This window comes from Blennius ocellaris, assembly GCF_963422515.1.
Source record: "Blennius ocellaris genome assembly, chromosome: 3".
NCBI classification, from domain to species: Eukaryota; Metazoa; Chordata; class Actinopteri; order Blenniiformes; family Blenniidae; genus Blennius; species Blennius ocellaris.
The window spans coordinates 1,041,936-1,058,954 of NC_137652.1; the positions used below are offsets into that span (position 1 = coordinate 1,041,936).

Consider the following 17,019-nt stretch of genomic DNA (forward strand, 5'->3'; position numbering starts at 1 on the left):
ATAAAAATATAAAAATATCTGTGTATAAGACGTAAAGTAAAACACAGAACGGAACATGGGCACTTAGAAATAAACAGGAGATAAAAGCAAGATCAATAAATAGTAAGGTGCAGTGGCAGAGCCATTAGAAGTAGACATTATATAATAATTATAACAATAATACAGATAATAACAATGTGTAATAGTGTATAATACTCGTGTATAGTACTACTAATAATGGTAGCAATAATATAACAACAACAATATGGTAGCAATAAAATAACAATAACAATATATATCAGTAATAACAATAATAATACCAATAGTAATAGTATACTTATAATAATAATACCAATGTATTAGTGTACTTGCACATGTATAAATACATGTATACGTACATGTAATATGCAATATGAAATATATGATATAATATAAGTATCAATGTAATTTAGTCCAGGTGGGTAAACATGCACGTTACTGATACAAGCGATTGGATGCAGGTTTTGTTTTCTTACTTTGATGGTCATATTTCAGACACACGCACACGCACACACACACACACACACACACACACACACACACACACACACACACTGCTCCTAACCTTGTGAAATGTTGGCCCACCACTTCTTTAAAGGAGGGTGGAGGTGCAGCAGCACTAGGTGGTGCTGGTTGAGGACTTGTAGTCTAAATATTATGGCTCATGGGGAAACCGCGCTTTTTGATCCCATCTAGTTATGAGCAACTCTGCTGGCTACACACACACACACTCACACACACACACACAGAGGTGTGTGTTACCTGGTGTGGCCCAGCGAGTCCCTCCAGAGCGGCAGCATGGCCACCGGCTTGATGGCACACTCCAGGATGGCCAGAGCCAGAGCAAACTCTCTGGCTTTGCTGCACATCTGAACCGCTTTGATCCAATTTGTCCTGCAAAGCAAACATGAAAGAGAAAAAAAAAAAAAAAAACATGTACTTAAATGTCATCTTCTCCGTTTACCCTGGTTGCTTTGATTTCAAAGAGACATTTAGGTTTGTGTGTATAATCCGGGGTTTACGTTTACGTTGGGTTAAAATATCATTCTGACTTTTCTTTCATTTCCACAGAGAAGAAGAAGAAGAAATAGTTTTATTGGACCACAAGTTCACTGCTTTCAGTCCAAAGGAGCAGGAGGCCGAGTCTGGATGGCAAGTATATATCCTTTTCTCTCCTTCTATCCTTTTCTCTCCTTCTATCCTTTTCTCTCCATCCTATCCATTCTATCCTTTTCTCTCCGTCCTATCCTTTTCTCTCCATCCTATCCTTTTCTCTCCATCCTATCCTTTTCTCTCCATCCTATCCTTTCCTCTCCATCCTATCCTTTTCTCTCCTCCTATCCTTTTCTCTCCTCCTATCCTTTTCTCTCCATCCTATCCTTTTCTCTCCATCCTATCCTTTTCTCTCCATCCTATCCATTCTATCCTTTTCTCTCCTCCTATCCTTTTCTCTCCGTCCTATTCTTTTCTCTCCCTCCTATCCTTTTCTCTCCGTCCTATCCTTTTCTCTCCATCTATCCTTTTCTCTCCGTCCTATCCTTTTCTCTCCATCTATCCTTTTCTCTCCGTCTATCCTTTTCTCTCCATCTATCCTTTTCTCTCCTCCTATCCTTTTCTCTCCGTCCTATCCTTTTCTCTCCTCCTATCCTTCTCTCCTTCTATCCTTTTCTCTCCATCCTATCCTTTTCTCTCCTTCTATCCTTTTCTCTCCTTCTATCCTTTTCTCTCCTTCTATCCTTTTCTCTCCTGCTATCCTTTTCTCTCCTGCTATCCTTTTCGCTCCGTCCTATCCTTTTCTCTCCGTCTATCCTTTTCTATCCTTCTCTCCTTCTCTCCTGGAACCAGAACCTAAAAACAGGAAGCAGCCACCTCTGGGCCTGGTTCTGCAGGTTCCTTCGTGTTAAAAGGGAGTTTTTCCTTTCCACTGTCACCTTTGATCATGTGGAATTGTTGCTTTGCTGTAAAAGAGCCTTGAAATGTATTTGGCCATTCCTCTCCCCAACTGAAACCTTCTGCCACTTCATTATTCAACCAGCAACCTTCTGGTTAGAATCTTGTGTCTCTCAGCTGAAGGTCACACTCGAGACGACGGAGTTCTAAAACTCTCCCCAACAAGTGGAGGCACTGGAGCCAGTCGACGCCCTGCAGGACGAGCTGGGAGCTGCTGGTTACCTGTGTGACGCCCAGTTGGGGTGCATGAAGGGCGCAGGAACGTTGTTCTCCAGCTGGATGATGGTGAGCCTCAGGGTGGAGATGGTGAGGAACTTGGAGCCGTGAATGGACCCGTTCCACTTGAACTCTCCGGCCGGGGTCATGCAGAACTTGTGGGAGAGGTGGCGCCGCTTGTCGTGGTCCTGGAGAACGACAGCGGGTCGGAATCAGCACTTTTAGTCAATATTCTCCTTGGAATTCTGAATCCAAGCCGACAGCTTGTTTTCAACAGCAGGAAAACCGATGACAGATCACGAAGGAGAGTTTCTCCGGAGTCTTCAACGGGAATAAAGACGATGCTTGCCTCTCGGTGCTGGTGCTTGTTGAGGGCCAGGGCGTTGGCGCTGTACTGGTTGTGGTACACGCGGTACTTGCCCTCCTGGCCGAGCTTGAAGTACTGGCAGAGGCTTCCCTTCATCACCACCTCCTTACTGCTGCGGGTGCTGACCCGGGTCACGTCCCCCTGGGCGTTGACCACCAGAACCTGCAGACGAAGGGGGGGGGATTCTGAATCTACTGAACAGTCCCTACCAAACTCCAACCTGAGCTGTTTCACTTCCACCATGTGTTCCCAGCAGTCGTGTCCCACCTCCTTGCCCTCCTTGAAGCCCTTGTTGGCTTCGTGGACTGCGGCTGCGACCTGCTGGCTCTTCATCTGGCTCAGTTTGCTGTCAGGGTTCCTCAGCCGGGTCACCATGCGAGTGGCCGAGGACTTCTTACTGCCGAGGCCCGTCGTCTCGCCGCCGGCCGAGTCTTTGCCGTCACCTGCAGATGCAACGTCCAGCTGGTTAGTCAGGGATGACGGAAACCACACTATCTATCTATACTAAATCTATGAAACCCAGGCTGCACGGGAAGCAACACTGTGACATGACAAGGATCAGGGCGACCTCAGGAACATTTGGAAAGTCTTTCTTATTCACCTTATTCCGCCCCGCCCACTTTTGACCTCAGGATTCTTAAGTGTGGAAACACAATATTCCATATAGAGTGACTTTATTCCAGACTACAGGCTAAATCAGAGTGTGTCCAGCGCTACATGCTGTCATTATAGTGCCGCAGTGTTTACAAGACGACAGGCTAACGTTGCTAACTAGTTAGCTTCCAGCCGGTCTAGCGATTCTTAAGCCGCGTCTTGCTTAGGATATTAAGACATCTGTTAAACAAACCCAGTGACTAAAAACGACCCAAAACATGCTTTGTAAAGATATGCAGCATGTCCATGTCGGGAAATATTGAACTGCTGCAGGAACAGAAATAAAGGTAAACAAAGGCCCACGACACTCAGACCTCTTCTTCTGATGTTCAGAACAAAGCTGCGACAGAGTTAGCTTCCTTTTCCTCCAGCTGTTATGACAACAACCACGCACTGCGCCATTAACGCCGGCCGTCTCTGATAGCTTTAAACTAGCTTTACATTGGAAACAATTAAACAGACTGGTATCGCAAATCAAGTAGCGCGGCGCTAAACCGGAAGTGTGATTACGCGCATGGCGCCGCCCACGCTAACCTCCGGAATAAGGTGAATACAAACAGAACATGTAGAACACGACCACACTCTCTGGACAATAAGCCGCTACCCTGTGGGGGTAGGGTAGGGTAGGGTAGGGTAGGGTCAACGAGCGCCATGCCGCTGATACATGGGTGATGCGTTCAGGTGCATCGCATAACTCCGACATTTCTTTTTTTTCCGTATCTGGTGGGTGTGGCTTATATTCCGACACGCTCAATGGCCTGGAAATCGTGGTACTTGTGTTGTGTAGTTTGTGTGAGTAAGGTTGTGTAGTTTGTGTGAGTAAGGTTGTGTAGTTTGTGTGAGTATGGTTGTGTAGTTTGTGTGAGTAAGGTTGTGTAGTTTGTGTGAGTAAGGTTGTGTAGTTTGTGTGAGTATGGTTGTGTAGTTTGTGTGAGTAAGGTTGTGTAGTTTGTGTGAGTAAGGTTGTGTAGTTTGTGTGAGTAAGGTTGTGTAGTTTGTGTGAGTATGGTTGTGTAGTTTGTGTGAGTAAGGTTGTGTAGTTTGTGTGAGTAAGGTTGTGTAGTTTGTGTGAGTAAGGTTGTGTAGTTTGTGTGAGTAAGGTTGTGTAGTTTGTGTGAGTAAGGTTGTGTAGTTTGTGTGAGTAAGGTTGTGTAGTTTGTGTGAGTAAGGTTGTGTAGTTTGTGTGAGTATGGTTGTGTAGTTTGTGTGAGTAAGGTTGTGTAGTTTGTGTGAGTATGGTTGTGTAGTTTGTGTGAGTAAGGTTGTGTAGTTTGTGTGAGTAAGGTTGTGTAGTTTGTGTGAGTAAGGTTGTGTAGTTTGTGTGAGTAAGGTTGTGTAGTTTGTGTGAGTAAGGTTGTGTAGTTTGTGTGAGTAAGGTTGTGTAGTTTGTGTGAGTAAGGTTGTGTAGTTTGTGTGAGTATGGTTGTGTAGTTTGTGTGAGTATGGTTGTGTAGTTTGTGTGAGTAAGGTTGTGTAGTTTGTGTGAGTATGGTTGTGTAGTTTGTGTGAGTAAGGTTGTGTAGTTTGTGTGAGTAAGGTTGTGTAGTTTGTGTGAGTAAGGTTGTGTAGTTTGTGTGAGTATGGTTGTGTAGTTTGTGTGAGTATGGTTGTGTAGTTTGTGTGAGTAAGGTTGTGTAGTTTGTGTGAGTAAGGTTGTGTAGTTTGTGTGAGTAAGGTTGTGTAGTTTGTGTGAGTAAGGTTGTGTAGTTTGTGTGAGTAAGGTTGTGTAGTTTGTGTGAGTAAGGTTGTGTAGTTTGTGTGAGTAAGGTTGTGTAGTTTGTGTGAGTAAGGTTGTGTAGTTTGTGTGAGTAAGGTTGTGTAGTTTGTGTGAGTAAGGTTGTGTAGTTTGTGTGAGTATGGTTGTGTAGTTTGTGTGAGTAAGGTTGTGTAGTTTGTGTGAGTATGGTTGTGTAGTTTGTGTGAGTAAGGTTGTGTAGTTTGTGTGAGTAAGGTTGTGTAGTTTGTGAGTAAGGTTGTGTGAGTATGGTTGTGTAGTTTGTGTGAGTATGGTTGTGTAGTTTGTGTGAGTAAGGTTGTGTAGTTTGTGTGAGTAAGGTTGTGTAGTTTGTGTGAGTAAGGTTGTGTAGTTTGTGTGAGTAAGGTTGTGTAGTTTGTGTGAGTAAGGTTGTGTAGTTTGTGTGAGTAAGGTTGTGTAGTTTGTGTGAGTATGGTTGTGTAGTTTGTGTGAGTATGGTTGTGTAGTTTGTGTGAGTAAGGTTGTGTAGTTTGTGTGAGTAAGGTTGTGTAGTTTGTGTGAGTATGGTTGTGTAGTTTGTGTGAGTATGGTTGTGTAGTTTGTGTGAGTAAGGTTGTGTAGTTTGTGTGAGTAAGGTTGTGTAGTTTGTGTGAGTAAGGTTGTGTAGTTTGTGTGAGTAAGGTTGTGTAGTTTGTGTGAGTAAGGTTGTGTAGTTTGTGTGAGTAAGGTTGTGTAGTTTGTGTGAGTAAGGTTGTGTAGTTTGTGTGAGTAAGGTTGTGTAGTTTGTGTGAGTAAGGTTGTGTAGTTTGTGTGAGTAAGGTTGTGTAGTTTGTGTGAGTAAGGTTGTGTAGTTTGTGTGAGTAAGGTTGTGTAGTTTGTGTGAGTAAGGTTGTGTAGTTTGTGTGAGTATGGTTGTGTAGTTTGTGTGAGTAAGGTTGTGTAGTTTGTGTGAGTAAGGTTGTGTAGTTTGTGTGAGTAAGGTTGTGTAGTTTGTGTGAGTAAGGTTGTGTAGTTTGTGTGAGTAAGGTTGTGTAGTTTGTGTGAGTAGCGGTACTGGAGCTGTGACGCTGTCCTGCCAGACCTGCTTCCTCCAGGCTCGCCAGGGACGACTGCGAGGACTTGTCGGCCAGGTCCGGTGGCTCCGGGCCCCGGGGAGGAGCTCCGGCTCCAGTGCTGCCGTTGCTGTTGTCCTCGCCGGGTTGGGGCGGCGGGCCGAGGCAGGGGACGCCGTCTCCACCGGCGGGGACAGAATGAGACGAGGGGGTTTCTGCAGAACAAGACAGAAAAGCGTGGAGTTCCGTCAGGTCTCATCTCTACACATTTCATATCCATCTGTCAACGAAAACTAATTTAGGAAAATAGAAGAATCTGCATCAAAACCATCAACGCTGACAAATAAATGTGAGGAAAATCAGCTTCAGCCTGTGGCGCCCTCTGCTGGTGACTCGTGTGTAACGCATGCAGCAAACAAGCAGCTGAATGAAGCGCTGTCATTTCAAAAGATCAATTAGCGCACGTCATCAGGGAGAGATTGTTTAGCAGCAGTAGAGAAACTGTCGCCAGTAAAAGCGGATGGAGAAACAAGTTGGCGCAGTGGAGACGACGCCATGTGACTGCAGATCTAGAACAGCGTCCGTCTTCCAGCTGTTTGGAGAAGAGCTGAGCAGGAGGAATTAAACGAGGCGGCGGGAGAAACGGCCAGAAGACGATCTGCAGCCGAGGACGAGTCCGAGACGCGACGACACGACGGAGAACGGGACGTTAAAGCAGCAGCCACATGCAGCGGCGCGGGACGGGGGTGTTTGGGAGGAAGGCTGAAGCGTTGGGTGGAGCAGCGTTGGGTGGAGCAGCGTTGGGTGGAGCAGCGCAGGGCAGCGTGTCAGGAAGTCCACATCAACACTGGGTCCTGTCAAGCTGCAGGCGGCGGCGGCGCGGCGGATCCCAACGGGGGGGGCGGAGCCGCCTGCTGTACCTGGGGTGTCGTTACAGAGCCCCTCTGGGCGACCCCCCACAGCGGAGGTCCGGGGGGGGGTGGATCCGGCCGAGCTCTCCAGGCCACCGGCTGCAGCGTCACTGACTACACACCCACAGCAGGCGCATTGTAAACAAAAGGGCCGTCGTTTATCCGTAACAGTGGAGAAGATGGACGCAGGAAAAGAAAACAGGACGAGTTTGAGTGACGTTGCATCGATGTCAGAAATAAATAGATTTTTTTAGGGTTATTTAAAATTGAAACTGTGATTTCGGTGAGTTTTCAGGCTGTACGTGCAACTAAAGTCACATTACTCAACACATAAAAAGCTTATTTATTGCACTGATAGCACATGTTGACCTAAACACTGATATAATACATAGAATTAGCAGATGTGGAGTGTGAGCATGAACAACAGGACGACGCATTTCAAACCAGTTCAGGAGACAAATTTGAAATGGATTCTTCAATCAATGGGTAATTAAATGTTGAGGTCGTCCTCCGAGGTTCAGAGGCGGATTACCTCCAGCTGTCAAGTCGTCCTTCCTCTCCTTCGCTGCGTCTTCTTTGGCCGGTGGCTCCTCGTCCTCCACCACCCCGTCCTCCATCTTTCCCTCCTGCTGTCCCTCGTCCTTCGTCTTGGCCTGGTCGTCGTCCTTCTCCACCTCGCCCTCCTTCTCCTCCTTCTCCTCCTTCTCCTTCTCCAGTCGAGCCTTCAGAGCCTCCTCGGCCGCTCGTCTCTTCACCTCCTCCAGCTCCTCCTCCTGCTTGGCTCGCCGTCGCTCCAGGATCTCGTCTGAACGGAGGAGACGAGCAGAAGAAGCACAGAACAAACTCGTCACCGCCCAGGAAGCTCAACGTCAACAGGATATGAGAATAGACATCTAAAAACCTGACAAATGCCTGAAAACTGAGCAAAGTCCAAAGAGTCCTGAAGTTTCCAAGTTCATTTAAATATATTTGACCTGGTGAAGATAAACATCGGTCTGGTCCAGGGGTGTCCAACATGAGGCCCGGGGGCCAGAACGGCCCGCCAGAGGACCTGATCCGGCCCAACGTGTGATTTTTAGTTTATTTAGGAGCTCCCTACCGTTGGCGGCGGTGAGGAAACACTTGTTGCTGCCCCGGGCCTTGTTGGTCAGGTCCTCCGTCACGTCCATGTGGCGGTGAGCCTCGTCCCGCACCTCCTCCAGGGACGAGTACAGGTCCGCCTCCCAGAACTCCTTGTCCAGGCAGTCCAGGAGCTCCGCCAGCTGGACCTGCAGGACGGAGGACAGGGTTAGTGGAGGAGCAGGAGGACGGAGGAGCAGGAGGATGGAGGACAGGTGTAGTGGAGGAGGAGGAGGAGGAGGGAGGACAGGGTTTAGTGGAGGAGCCGGAGGAGGGAGGACAGGGTTTAGTGGAGGAGCAGGAGGACGGAGGAGCAGGAGGATGGAGGACAGGTGTAGTGGAGGAGGAGGAGGAGGGAGGAGGAGGAGGGAGGACAGGGTTTAGTGGAGGAGCCGGAGGAGGGAGGACAGGGTTTAGTGGAGGAGCAGGAGGAGGGAGGACAGGGTTTAGTGGAGGAGCAGGAGGAGGGAGGACAGGGTTTAGTGGAGGAGCAGGAGGACAGGGGTTAATGGAGGAGCAGGAGGAGGGAGGACAGGGTTTAGTGGAGGAGCCGGAGGAGGGAGGACAGGGTTTAGTGGAGGAGCAGGAGGACGGAGGAGCAGGAGGACGGAGGACAGGTGTAGTGGAGGAGGAGGAGGAGGAGGGAGGACAGGGTTTAATGGAGGAGCAGGAGCAGGAGGACGGAGGACAGGTGTAGTGGAGGAGGAGGAGGAGGAGCAGGAGGACGGAGGAGCAGGACGGAGGACAGGTGTAGTGGAGGAGGAGGAGGAGGGAGGAGGAGGAGGAGCAGGAGGACAGGGTTTAATGGAGGAGCAGGAGGACGGAGGACAGGTGTAGTGGAGGAGGAGGAGGAGGAGCAGGAGGACAGGGTTTAATGGAGGAGCAAGAGGACGGAGGACAGGTGTAGTGGAGGAGGAGGAGGAGGAGCAGGAGGACAGGGTTTAATGGAGGAGCAGGAGGACGGAGGACAGGTGTAGTGGAGGAGGAGGAGGAGGAGCAGGAGGACAGGGTTTAATGGAGGAGCAGGAGGAGGGAGTCGTACGGCAGCGAGAACACGAGAGGCGTTGGGTTTACCTTGGTGCTGTAGTACCAGATGGCCTTGTCCTCCTGCTCGCCGTCCTCCTCGCTGCAGGACAGACACAGCAGGTTCAGGTTGGGGACATTTGGACGGGCAGGAAAATTAAACCGTTAAAACTGGAACTGAAATGTTCCTGCGTGACCCTCAACGTACAACAAGTGTTCAACAGGTCTGATGGTTTGTGTCCCTGAACCTTCCTGACTGACTGAACCTCCCTTAACCTCCCTGAACCTTCCTGAACCTCCCTGAACCTCCCTGAACCTTCCTGAACCTCCCTGAACCTTCCTGAACCTTCCTTAACCTTCCTGAACCTCCCTTAACCTCCCTGAACCTTCCTGAACCTCCCTTAACCTCCCTGAACCTTCCTGAACCTCCCTGAACCTTCCTGAACCTTCCTGAACCTTCCTGAACCTCCCTGAACCTCCCTGAACCTTCCTGAACCTCCCTTAACCTCCCTGAACCTTCCTGAACCTCCCTGAACCTTCCTGAACCTTCCTGAACCTCCCTGAACCTCCCTGAACCTTCCTGAACCTCCCTTAACCTCCCTGAACCTTCCTGAACCTCCCTGAACCTTCCTGAACCTCCCTGAACCTTCCTGAACCTCCCTGAACCTTCCTGAACCTCCCTGAACCTTCCTGAACCTTCCTGAACCTTCCTGAACCTTCCTGAACCTTCCTGACTGACTGAACCTTCCTGAACCTTCCTGAACCTCCCTGAACCTTCCTGACTGACTGAACCTTCCTGAACCTCCCTGAACCTTCCTGAACCTTCCTGAACCTTCCTGAACCTTCCTGACCGACTGAACCTTCCTGAACCTCCCTGAACCTCCCTGAACCTTCCTGAACCTTCCTTAACCTTCCTGAACCTCCCTTAACCTCCCTGAACCTTCCTGAACCTCCCTTAACCTCCCTGAACCTTCCTGAACCTCCCTGAACCTTCCTGAACCTTCCTGAACCTTCCTGAACCTCCCTGAACCTCCCTGAACCTTCCTGAACCTCCCTTAACCTCCCTGAACCTTCCTGAACCTCCCTGAACCTTCCTGAACCTTCCTGAACCTCCCTGAACCTCCCTGAACCTTCCTGAACCTCCCTTAACCTCCCTGAACCTTCCTGAACCTCCCTGAACCTTCCTGAACCTCCCTGAACCTTCCTGAACCTCCCTGAACCTTCCTGAACCTCCCTGAACCTTCCTGAACCTTCCTGAACCTTCCTGAACCTTCCTGAACCTTCCTGACTGACTGAACCTTCCTGAACCTTCCTGAACCTCCCTGAACCTTCCTGACTGACTGAACCTTCCTGAACCTCCCTGAACCTTCCTGAACCTTCCTGAACCTTCCTGAACCTTCCTGACCGACTGAACCTTCCTGAACCTCCCTGAACCTCCCTGAACCTTCCTGAACCTTCCTGAACCTTCCTGACTGACTGAACCTTCCTGAACCTCCCTGACTGACTGAACCTTCCTGAACCTTCCTGACTGACTGAACCTTCCTGAACCTTCCTGACTGACTGAACCTTCCTGAACCTTCCTGACTGACTGAACCTTCCTGAACCTTCCTGACTGACTGAACCTTCCTGAACCTTCCTGAACCTCCCTGAACCTTCCTGAACCTTCCTGAACCTCCCTGAACCTTCCTGAACCTTCCTGACTGACTGAACCTTCCTGACTGACTGAACCTTCCTGACTGACTGAACCTTCCTGAACCTTCCTGACTGACTGAACCTTCCTGAACCTTCCTGAACCTTCCTGAACCTTCCTGACTGACTGAACCTTCCTGAACCTTCCTGACTGACTGAACCTTCCTGAACCTTCCTGACTGACTGAACCTTCCTGAACCTTCCTGAACCTCCCTGAACCTCCCTGAACCTTCCTGAACCTCCCTGAACCTTCCTGACTGACTGAACCTTCCTGAACCTTCCTGAACCTTCCTGAACCTTCCTGAACCTTCCTGACTGACTGAACCTTCCTGAACCTCCCTGAACCTTCCTGAACCTTCCTGAACCTCCCTGAACCTCCCTGAACCTTCCTGAACCTCCCTGAACCTTCCTGAACCTCCCTGAACCTCCCTGGACCTTCCTGAACCTCCCTGAACCTTCCTGAACCTCCCTGAACCTCCCTGGACCTTCCTGAACCTTCCTGACTGACTGAACCTTCCTGACTGACTGAGGATGAAGGACGATCACAGGACCAAACATCAGACCTACAAGACCACCCAGTTCACAGTCTATAAATAAACACTCTTCTGTTTTAAACCTGCAACATATTGATGGAATCACCAGGTCTTCTGCTGGAAACGCTGAAGAAATAAGAACCAGTGAGCCGACATATTAATAATAATAATATTAATAACAGAACCCAGAAGACAAGTGACAATGAGAAAACAAAGGGGGGGGGGGGGGGGGGGGGGGGGTAGCACTACATTGTAGGACGGCAGTAATGAATGAGGTCCGTCAAGAAGAAACAGAAGTCAGTGAGTCCAGAACCAATTTCATTTAGACAAACAGTGGAAAGCATGACTCTTTAGAAAAATGACTACTTTTCCACTTTTAAGAAAGTTTTTAAAAAAATAACAAATTGGTCTGATTCTAAACACTTTAAATCCCCTTCAAAGTACTGTAGTACAGGTGTTGCAAGTTCACCATAAAGGTTTCCGATCAGCCTGAACGGCACAGCGAGAGCGAAGACGTGGTCCAGAAATAATTGTTTATTATCACCTAGAAACTACCTTCACCTCCACTCATGCTCGTTGTGTCCTGGTCTTAATGTCAGAGCTTCTCTGCTGCTTCCCGGCCGGCAGACGATCAGTTTCACCCTGATGCCGACAGAAGGAACAGCGAAGAGCCGAAGTGGCTGCTGTTCCCTTTTCTTTCAGGTTCAACGTGCCAGAAGGAGGTGAAAACTGGTTTTCCCACATTAAGTGGAGACGCCTTGAAGGCTCCAGCAAGCCCAGATCATGTCGTCGCACTGGGCTGGTTTTCTGAGTAAATATGGAGTCGCGGCTGATTGTTGCTGCAGAACCAGCAGCAGGTTGAATACCAGGGTTCTGGTTTCAGGGGATCTGCTCTCCTTCATGGTTTATGCATCCCGTCTGCTAAAGCACAAACTGATCCGTCCTCATGGGGCGGAGTTAACAACGCAACTGTATTTATTATTATTTTCCAATTCATGTTTGTTATTGTTATGTTGAGTATTTGTGAATTTTATCTCAATAGTTTATCTTCATTGCCAATATCTGATTGATTTTGTTTTATTTTTGAATCGCCTTTTTTTGCACTCCTGTGTTGTTTGTCCCTCCCGGGCCTCCGTCGTTCCTCACTGTTGGTTTTAATGGCGGAGGCTAAGTGGTATGGGGATTCACTGCCGCGACGTCCTGCTGTTTTGTCTGTAAATTATCGTCTATGTGGAAGTTTTGACAGTAGATCGGTTGTCATAGTGTGTCGTCATGTTACTGAGCCGTTTTGTGTAGTTTTAACCTCGAGTTCAACTTTTAGAGACGCATATAGGTTCATTCATTTTGGTGCGATTTTCCAGAAACGCGCTCCCTGTGACGTCAGAACACTTTTTATTTTATGTTCAGAGCCAGAGTGGAGGAAAGGCCGATGAGAGGACTGATTCTATTTTGGATGTTTTCTGCAGGGATGTTTTAAGTTTTTATTTTAATTTCCGTCCATTTGTTCCACCCCGTGTGTCGTATTTATGTATTCAACAGATGGCAGTGCTGCAAATTTTGTATTTCATCTTATTTCGTTGCTCGGGTTTGGTGTTCAAGGTTTACTTTTAAAATGTTGTGAGAGTTTTAATGGCCGAGGAACCAGAGTGGAGGAAAGGCCAGTGAGAGGATTGGTTCTATGTTGGATCTTTTCTACTGTGATTAGATCAAGACGGGGAAACACTCGATCCACTCGTCGTTATTTCGAGGTCCAAATCACACCGTTACACTCATATGGTACCGAGCTGAACGAATCCTCCCAAACATACACGTACAGGAGATAAACTGCTAAATGTGCTGAAAAGTGACAAATAAACACTCAAAAGAAGAACAGAAGTTAGAGAGCAACTTTGAAAAAGTGACAAGTTAACCCTTAGATTTAGTTCTTATTCTTCTACATCTTTACAATGAACAGTTGTCATATATTCATATTCCAGGTATTCCTCAGAAAACAAGTTTGTGACGTGAGGCCATTTGCATTCTTATTTATTTTGTCATTAATTTTAAGAAAGTGCAGTATTTGTATCTCGACCCCACTCTTCCATAAGTGGGGGTCAAAAATGACCCCAAGCAGTTCCTATGGAATCTTCTAATGAAACTTTAATTCTTAGCAACTCTGACAGTCTCACTTACACATGTGATGTCATCTTACACGTGTGATGTCATCTTACACGTGTGATGTCAGCAGTCTCACCACCCTGGAGGACATTTTTACCCAGCAGTGTACAGGTAAGTATTATCTCCATGTATTAACTTATTTTTCATTGACAAATTATGATGTGTGATCAGATTAATCTACTTTGTCGTCAGCTGACAGTATTGTATTTAGGTAGGTAACTGCAAATTTCTTAAAAATAAATATAAATGCAAATCGTCTCATGTCACAAACATGTTTTGCGAGGAATACCTAGAATATTAAAATATTACAACTCTTTGTTTTAAAGATTTTGAAGAATAACAAGCCAGGATTGCAAAAACGCATTGATTAGAATTAGGGTCATTTTTGACCCCACTTGTGGACGAGTGTTGTACCTTAAAGGGTTAAAAGGTACAAACACGTGAAGGGAATATAAGTAAAGTAGCTGGACACAAAGAAAAAGAATGGAACACCGTCTGAGAACAGTGAAGAGGCTTTTCTGTTGCTTTATACCTTCGAGAGCCTCGTGATGAACCTGCGACCAGGTTCTCTCATGAGAGCAGGTTTGAATGAGGACTTTTGTTTGCTGCCACATAGAAGAGGAGCCACTGCTGATCCTTGAGGAAGAGTCACTGAGGAACAGTCGTGACCCTGAGATCAACTGAGATCAACTGAGATCAACTGAGATCAACTGAGATCAACGTCTAAAACTCCTGTCAGAAGATCGTCTCCGGCTTTTCTTTGGTCTGAAGAACATGAAAACTGTCTGCAGACGACATTTACTGTGTGACAGGAAGTGAACGTATTGAAGCCAGTATGACGACATGTTGGCCTCCTGTCAGTGAGTCAACATCAGAACACTCCCTACGCCAGCGACTACGAGATGAGAGTAATCTATTACTATATAAACTTCTATCAGCTTTGAGAACAAGCGGCCAGATGATTCTTCCTTTGAGAGCCTCAATCAAGCGTCTCAGTCGTTTTGCATAAGTAAGACAAACTAGAGCGTTTTTTAACCGTGGGGTGGCGCTGTCCACTCCCCGAATGACTGACTGACTGACTGACTGACTGACTGACTGACTGACTGACTGACTGAATGAATGACTGACTGGACAAACGAACGACTGAACGACTGACTGACTGACTGACTGAATGAATGACTGACTGGACAAACGAACGACTGAATGAATGACTGACTGGACAAACGAACGACTGAATGAATGAACGAATGACTGACTGACTGACTGACTGACTGACTGAACGAACGACTGAATGACTGACTGAATGAACGAATGAACGAATGAACGAATGAACGAATGACTGACTGACTGACTGACTGAACGAATGAATGAATGACTGACTGACTGACTGACTGACTGACTGACTGACTGACTGACTGACTGACTGACTGACTGACTGACTGACTGACTGGACAAATGAACGAACAACTGAATAACTGAACGAACGAACGAACGAACGAACGAACGAATGAACAAATGAGTGAATGACTGACTGAACGAACGACTGACTGACTGACTGACTGACTGACTGACTGACTGACTGACTGACTGACTGACTGACTGACTGACTGACTGACTGACTGACTGACTGACTGACTGACTGACTGACTGACTGACTGACTGACTGAACGAACGACTGACTGACTGACTGACTGACTGACTGACTGACTGAACGAACGACTGACTGACTGACTGACTGACGGACGGACGGACGGACGGACGGACGGACGGACCGACGGACCGACTGAGCGGTGAACTTACACGACGACGCGGCGGTTGAGGAACCAGTACTTCCGGTGGTGCCGGTCGAAGCCGATGGGCAGCTGGCGGATGAAGGGCCGGCTCCTCTGCGCCTCGGGGATGCAGTCGGCCACGCCGGGCACCTTGTGCGCCACGCAGACCTCGCACTGCCACTCGTCCTCGGGAACCTCCTGCAGCGGCGGCTTCACGCACTCCAGGTGGTAGACGGCCGAACACGTCTCGCAGCACAGCAGGTCGCCCAGCCGGTGGCACACCCGGCAGTGGTCGTCGTACGCCACCACGCCCTCCGACATCAGCTCCTCGCGGGCGATGTTGGTGGCCAGGAACTGGTCCACCAGGAACTGGAGCACCTTGATCTTGCTCTCCAGCGGCTCGTACGGGTAGTCCTCGCTCTCCTGCAGCGGCAGGGTGTGGCGGTACTCCGGGTCGCTCTCGCAGTACGCCCGCACCACCTCCGGCCACGTCATGCCGTCCACGAAGTACAGGGTGGAGTTGACGGAGTCCTTGACGTCCGTGGGGCCGAAGGTGGTGTTGGACGTGTCCTCCTCCCGGAGGATGGCCTTGAGCAGGGACACGTGGGTCTCCGCCAGCAGGGTGCACTGCTCCTGGCCCGCCACCGCCGCGCAGAAGTCCTCGAAGCGGAACGGCGAGAGGCGCAGCACCGTGCCGAAGTTGCGCAGGACCTCGTAGACGGCGGAGACGTTGAGGAGCTGCGAGGTCGGGACCAGGAGGTCCTCCGAGGACTTGGGGAGCTCCAAGGGGGGAATGTCTTTGGCCTCCAGGATGGGGGACCGCGGTCGCTGTGGCCGACGACTCCTCCGGCCTGCAACACATGAGGCAAACACACTTCCTGTCAAGAAAGACAATTAGGAACAGAACAAAAGCTCCTGATGGGAAGAAATGAGGAACGACGACGAGGAAATAATCAGAAACTGACAACTGATGACCTCATAACGTCCTTTTGCCTCGATGAAGGAACCGCTTGGTTCTGGAAGAGTGTCTGAACTGCTGGGATCAAGCCGATACTGCGTTTCCTGATACAATTCAGAAGAATACTGCAAAGTACTACCTGTGGTACCGGGGGTTCCAAACAGACCCCACCAACACCGGGAACATGTGGAAAGGGTTATATGAACCATGGACTGTTCTCTCTGACAGGAGGAACCATGGACCGTTCTCTCTGAGGAGGAACCATGGACTGTTCTCTCTCTGAGGAGGAACCATGGACTGTTCTCTCTGGCAGGAGGAACCATGGACTGTTCTCTCTGGCAGGAGGAACCATGGACTGTTCTCTCTAGCAGGAGGAACCATGGACCGTTCTCTGTCTGACAGGAGGAACCATGGACTGTTCTCTCTGGCAGGAGGAACCATGGACTGTTCTCTCTGACAGGAGGAACCATGGACTGTTCTCTCTGAAGTGCAGAACAACCAGGTACTCCAACAGCTGAGTTCCTCAGGCCAGAAGACTCTAGAACTGCAGGTTCTGCTGTCGGGTCTGAGGAGGAACCAGCAGGAACTCAGTGCAATAATTATCATCTGATGCATCGTTGACCTTTATTCACTGTTTTAAATGTGTTTTTTTTTTTTTTTTTTTACTGTGTGCATTTATACTTTTACTGTTCCTGTTTTTTAGACACTTTTTAAAAGCCTCGATTTGAGAATTGTGCAGAAAATGTTATTCTTGCATGCACCTATGGGCGTACGTATTGAATGACAATAAAGCATTATTTATTTATTTTATATATATAGGCAAGTACATAAAGCGTGCATTTATACACGTCTCAGTCAGACAATACAAAATGTATTCAGGTGCCTGTTCATTATACCAAAAGTC

The 17,019-nt window shown here is 48.4% G+C and overlaps 1 protein-coding gene across 1 annotated transcript in view; it reads right to left on the bottom strand.

Moving 5' to 3' along the window:
* Window positions 1-17,019, bottom strand: part of LOC308128585 (nucleosome-remodeling factor subunit BPTF-like) — a 49,507-nt gene that overhangs the window by 30,359 nt on the left and 2,129 nt on the right. Inside the window, 10 exon segments of the mRNA XM_080494197.1 lie at window positions 781-912; window positions 2,191-2,372; window positions 2,534-2,713; window positions 2,819-2,994; window positions 5,983-6,168; window positions 6,874-6,978; window positions 7,397-7,669; window positions 7,964-8,132; window positions 9,058-9,109; window positions 15,186-16,008. Coding sequence (XP_080350323.1) covers window positions 781-912; window positions 2,191-2,372; window positions 2,534-2,713; window positions 2,819-2,994; window positions 5,983-6,168; window positions 6,874-6,978; window positions 7,397-7,669; window positions 7,964-8,132; window positions 9,058-9,109; window positions 15,186-16,008 — 2,278 coding nt within the window.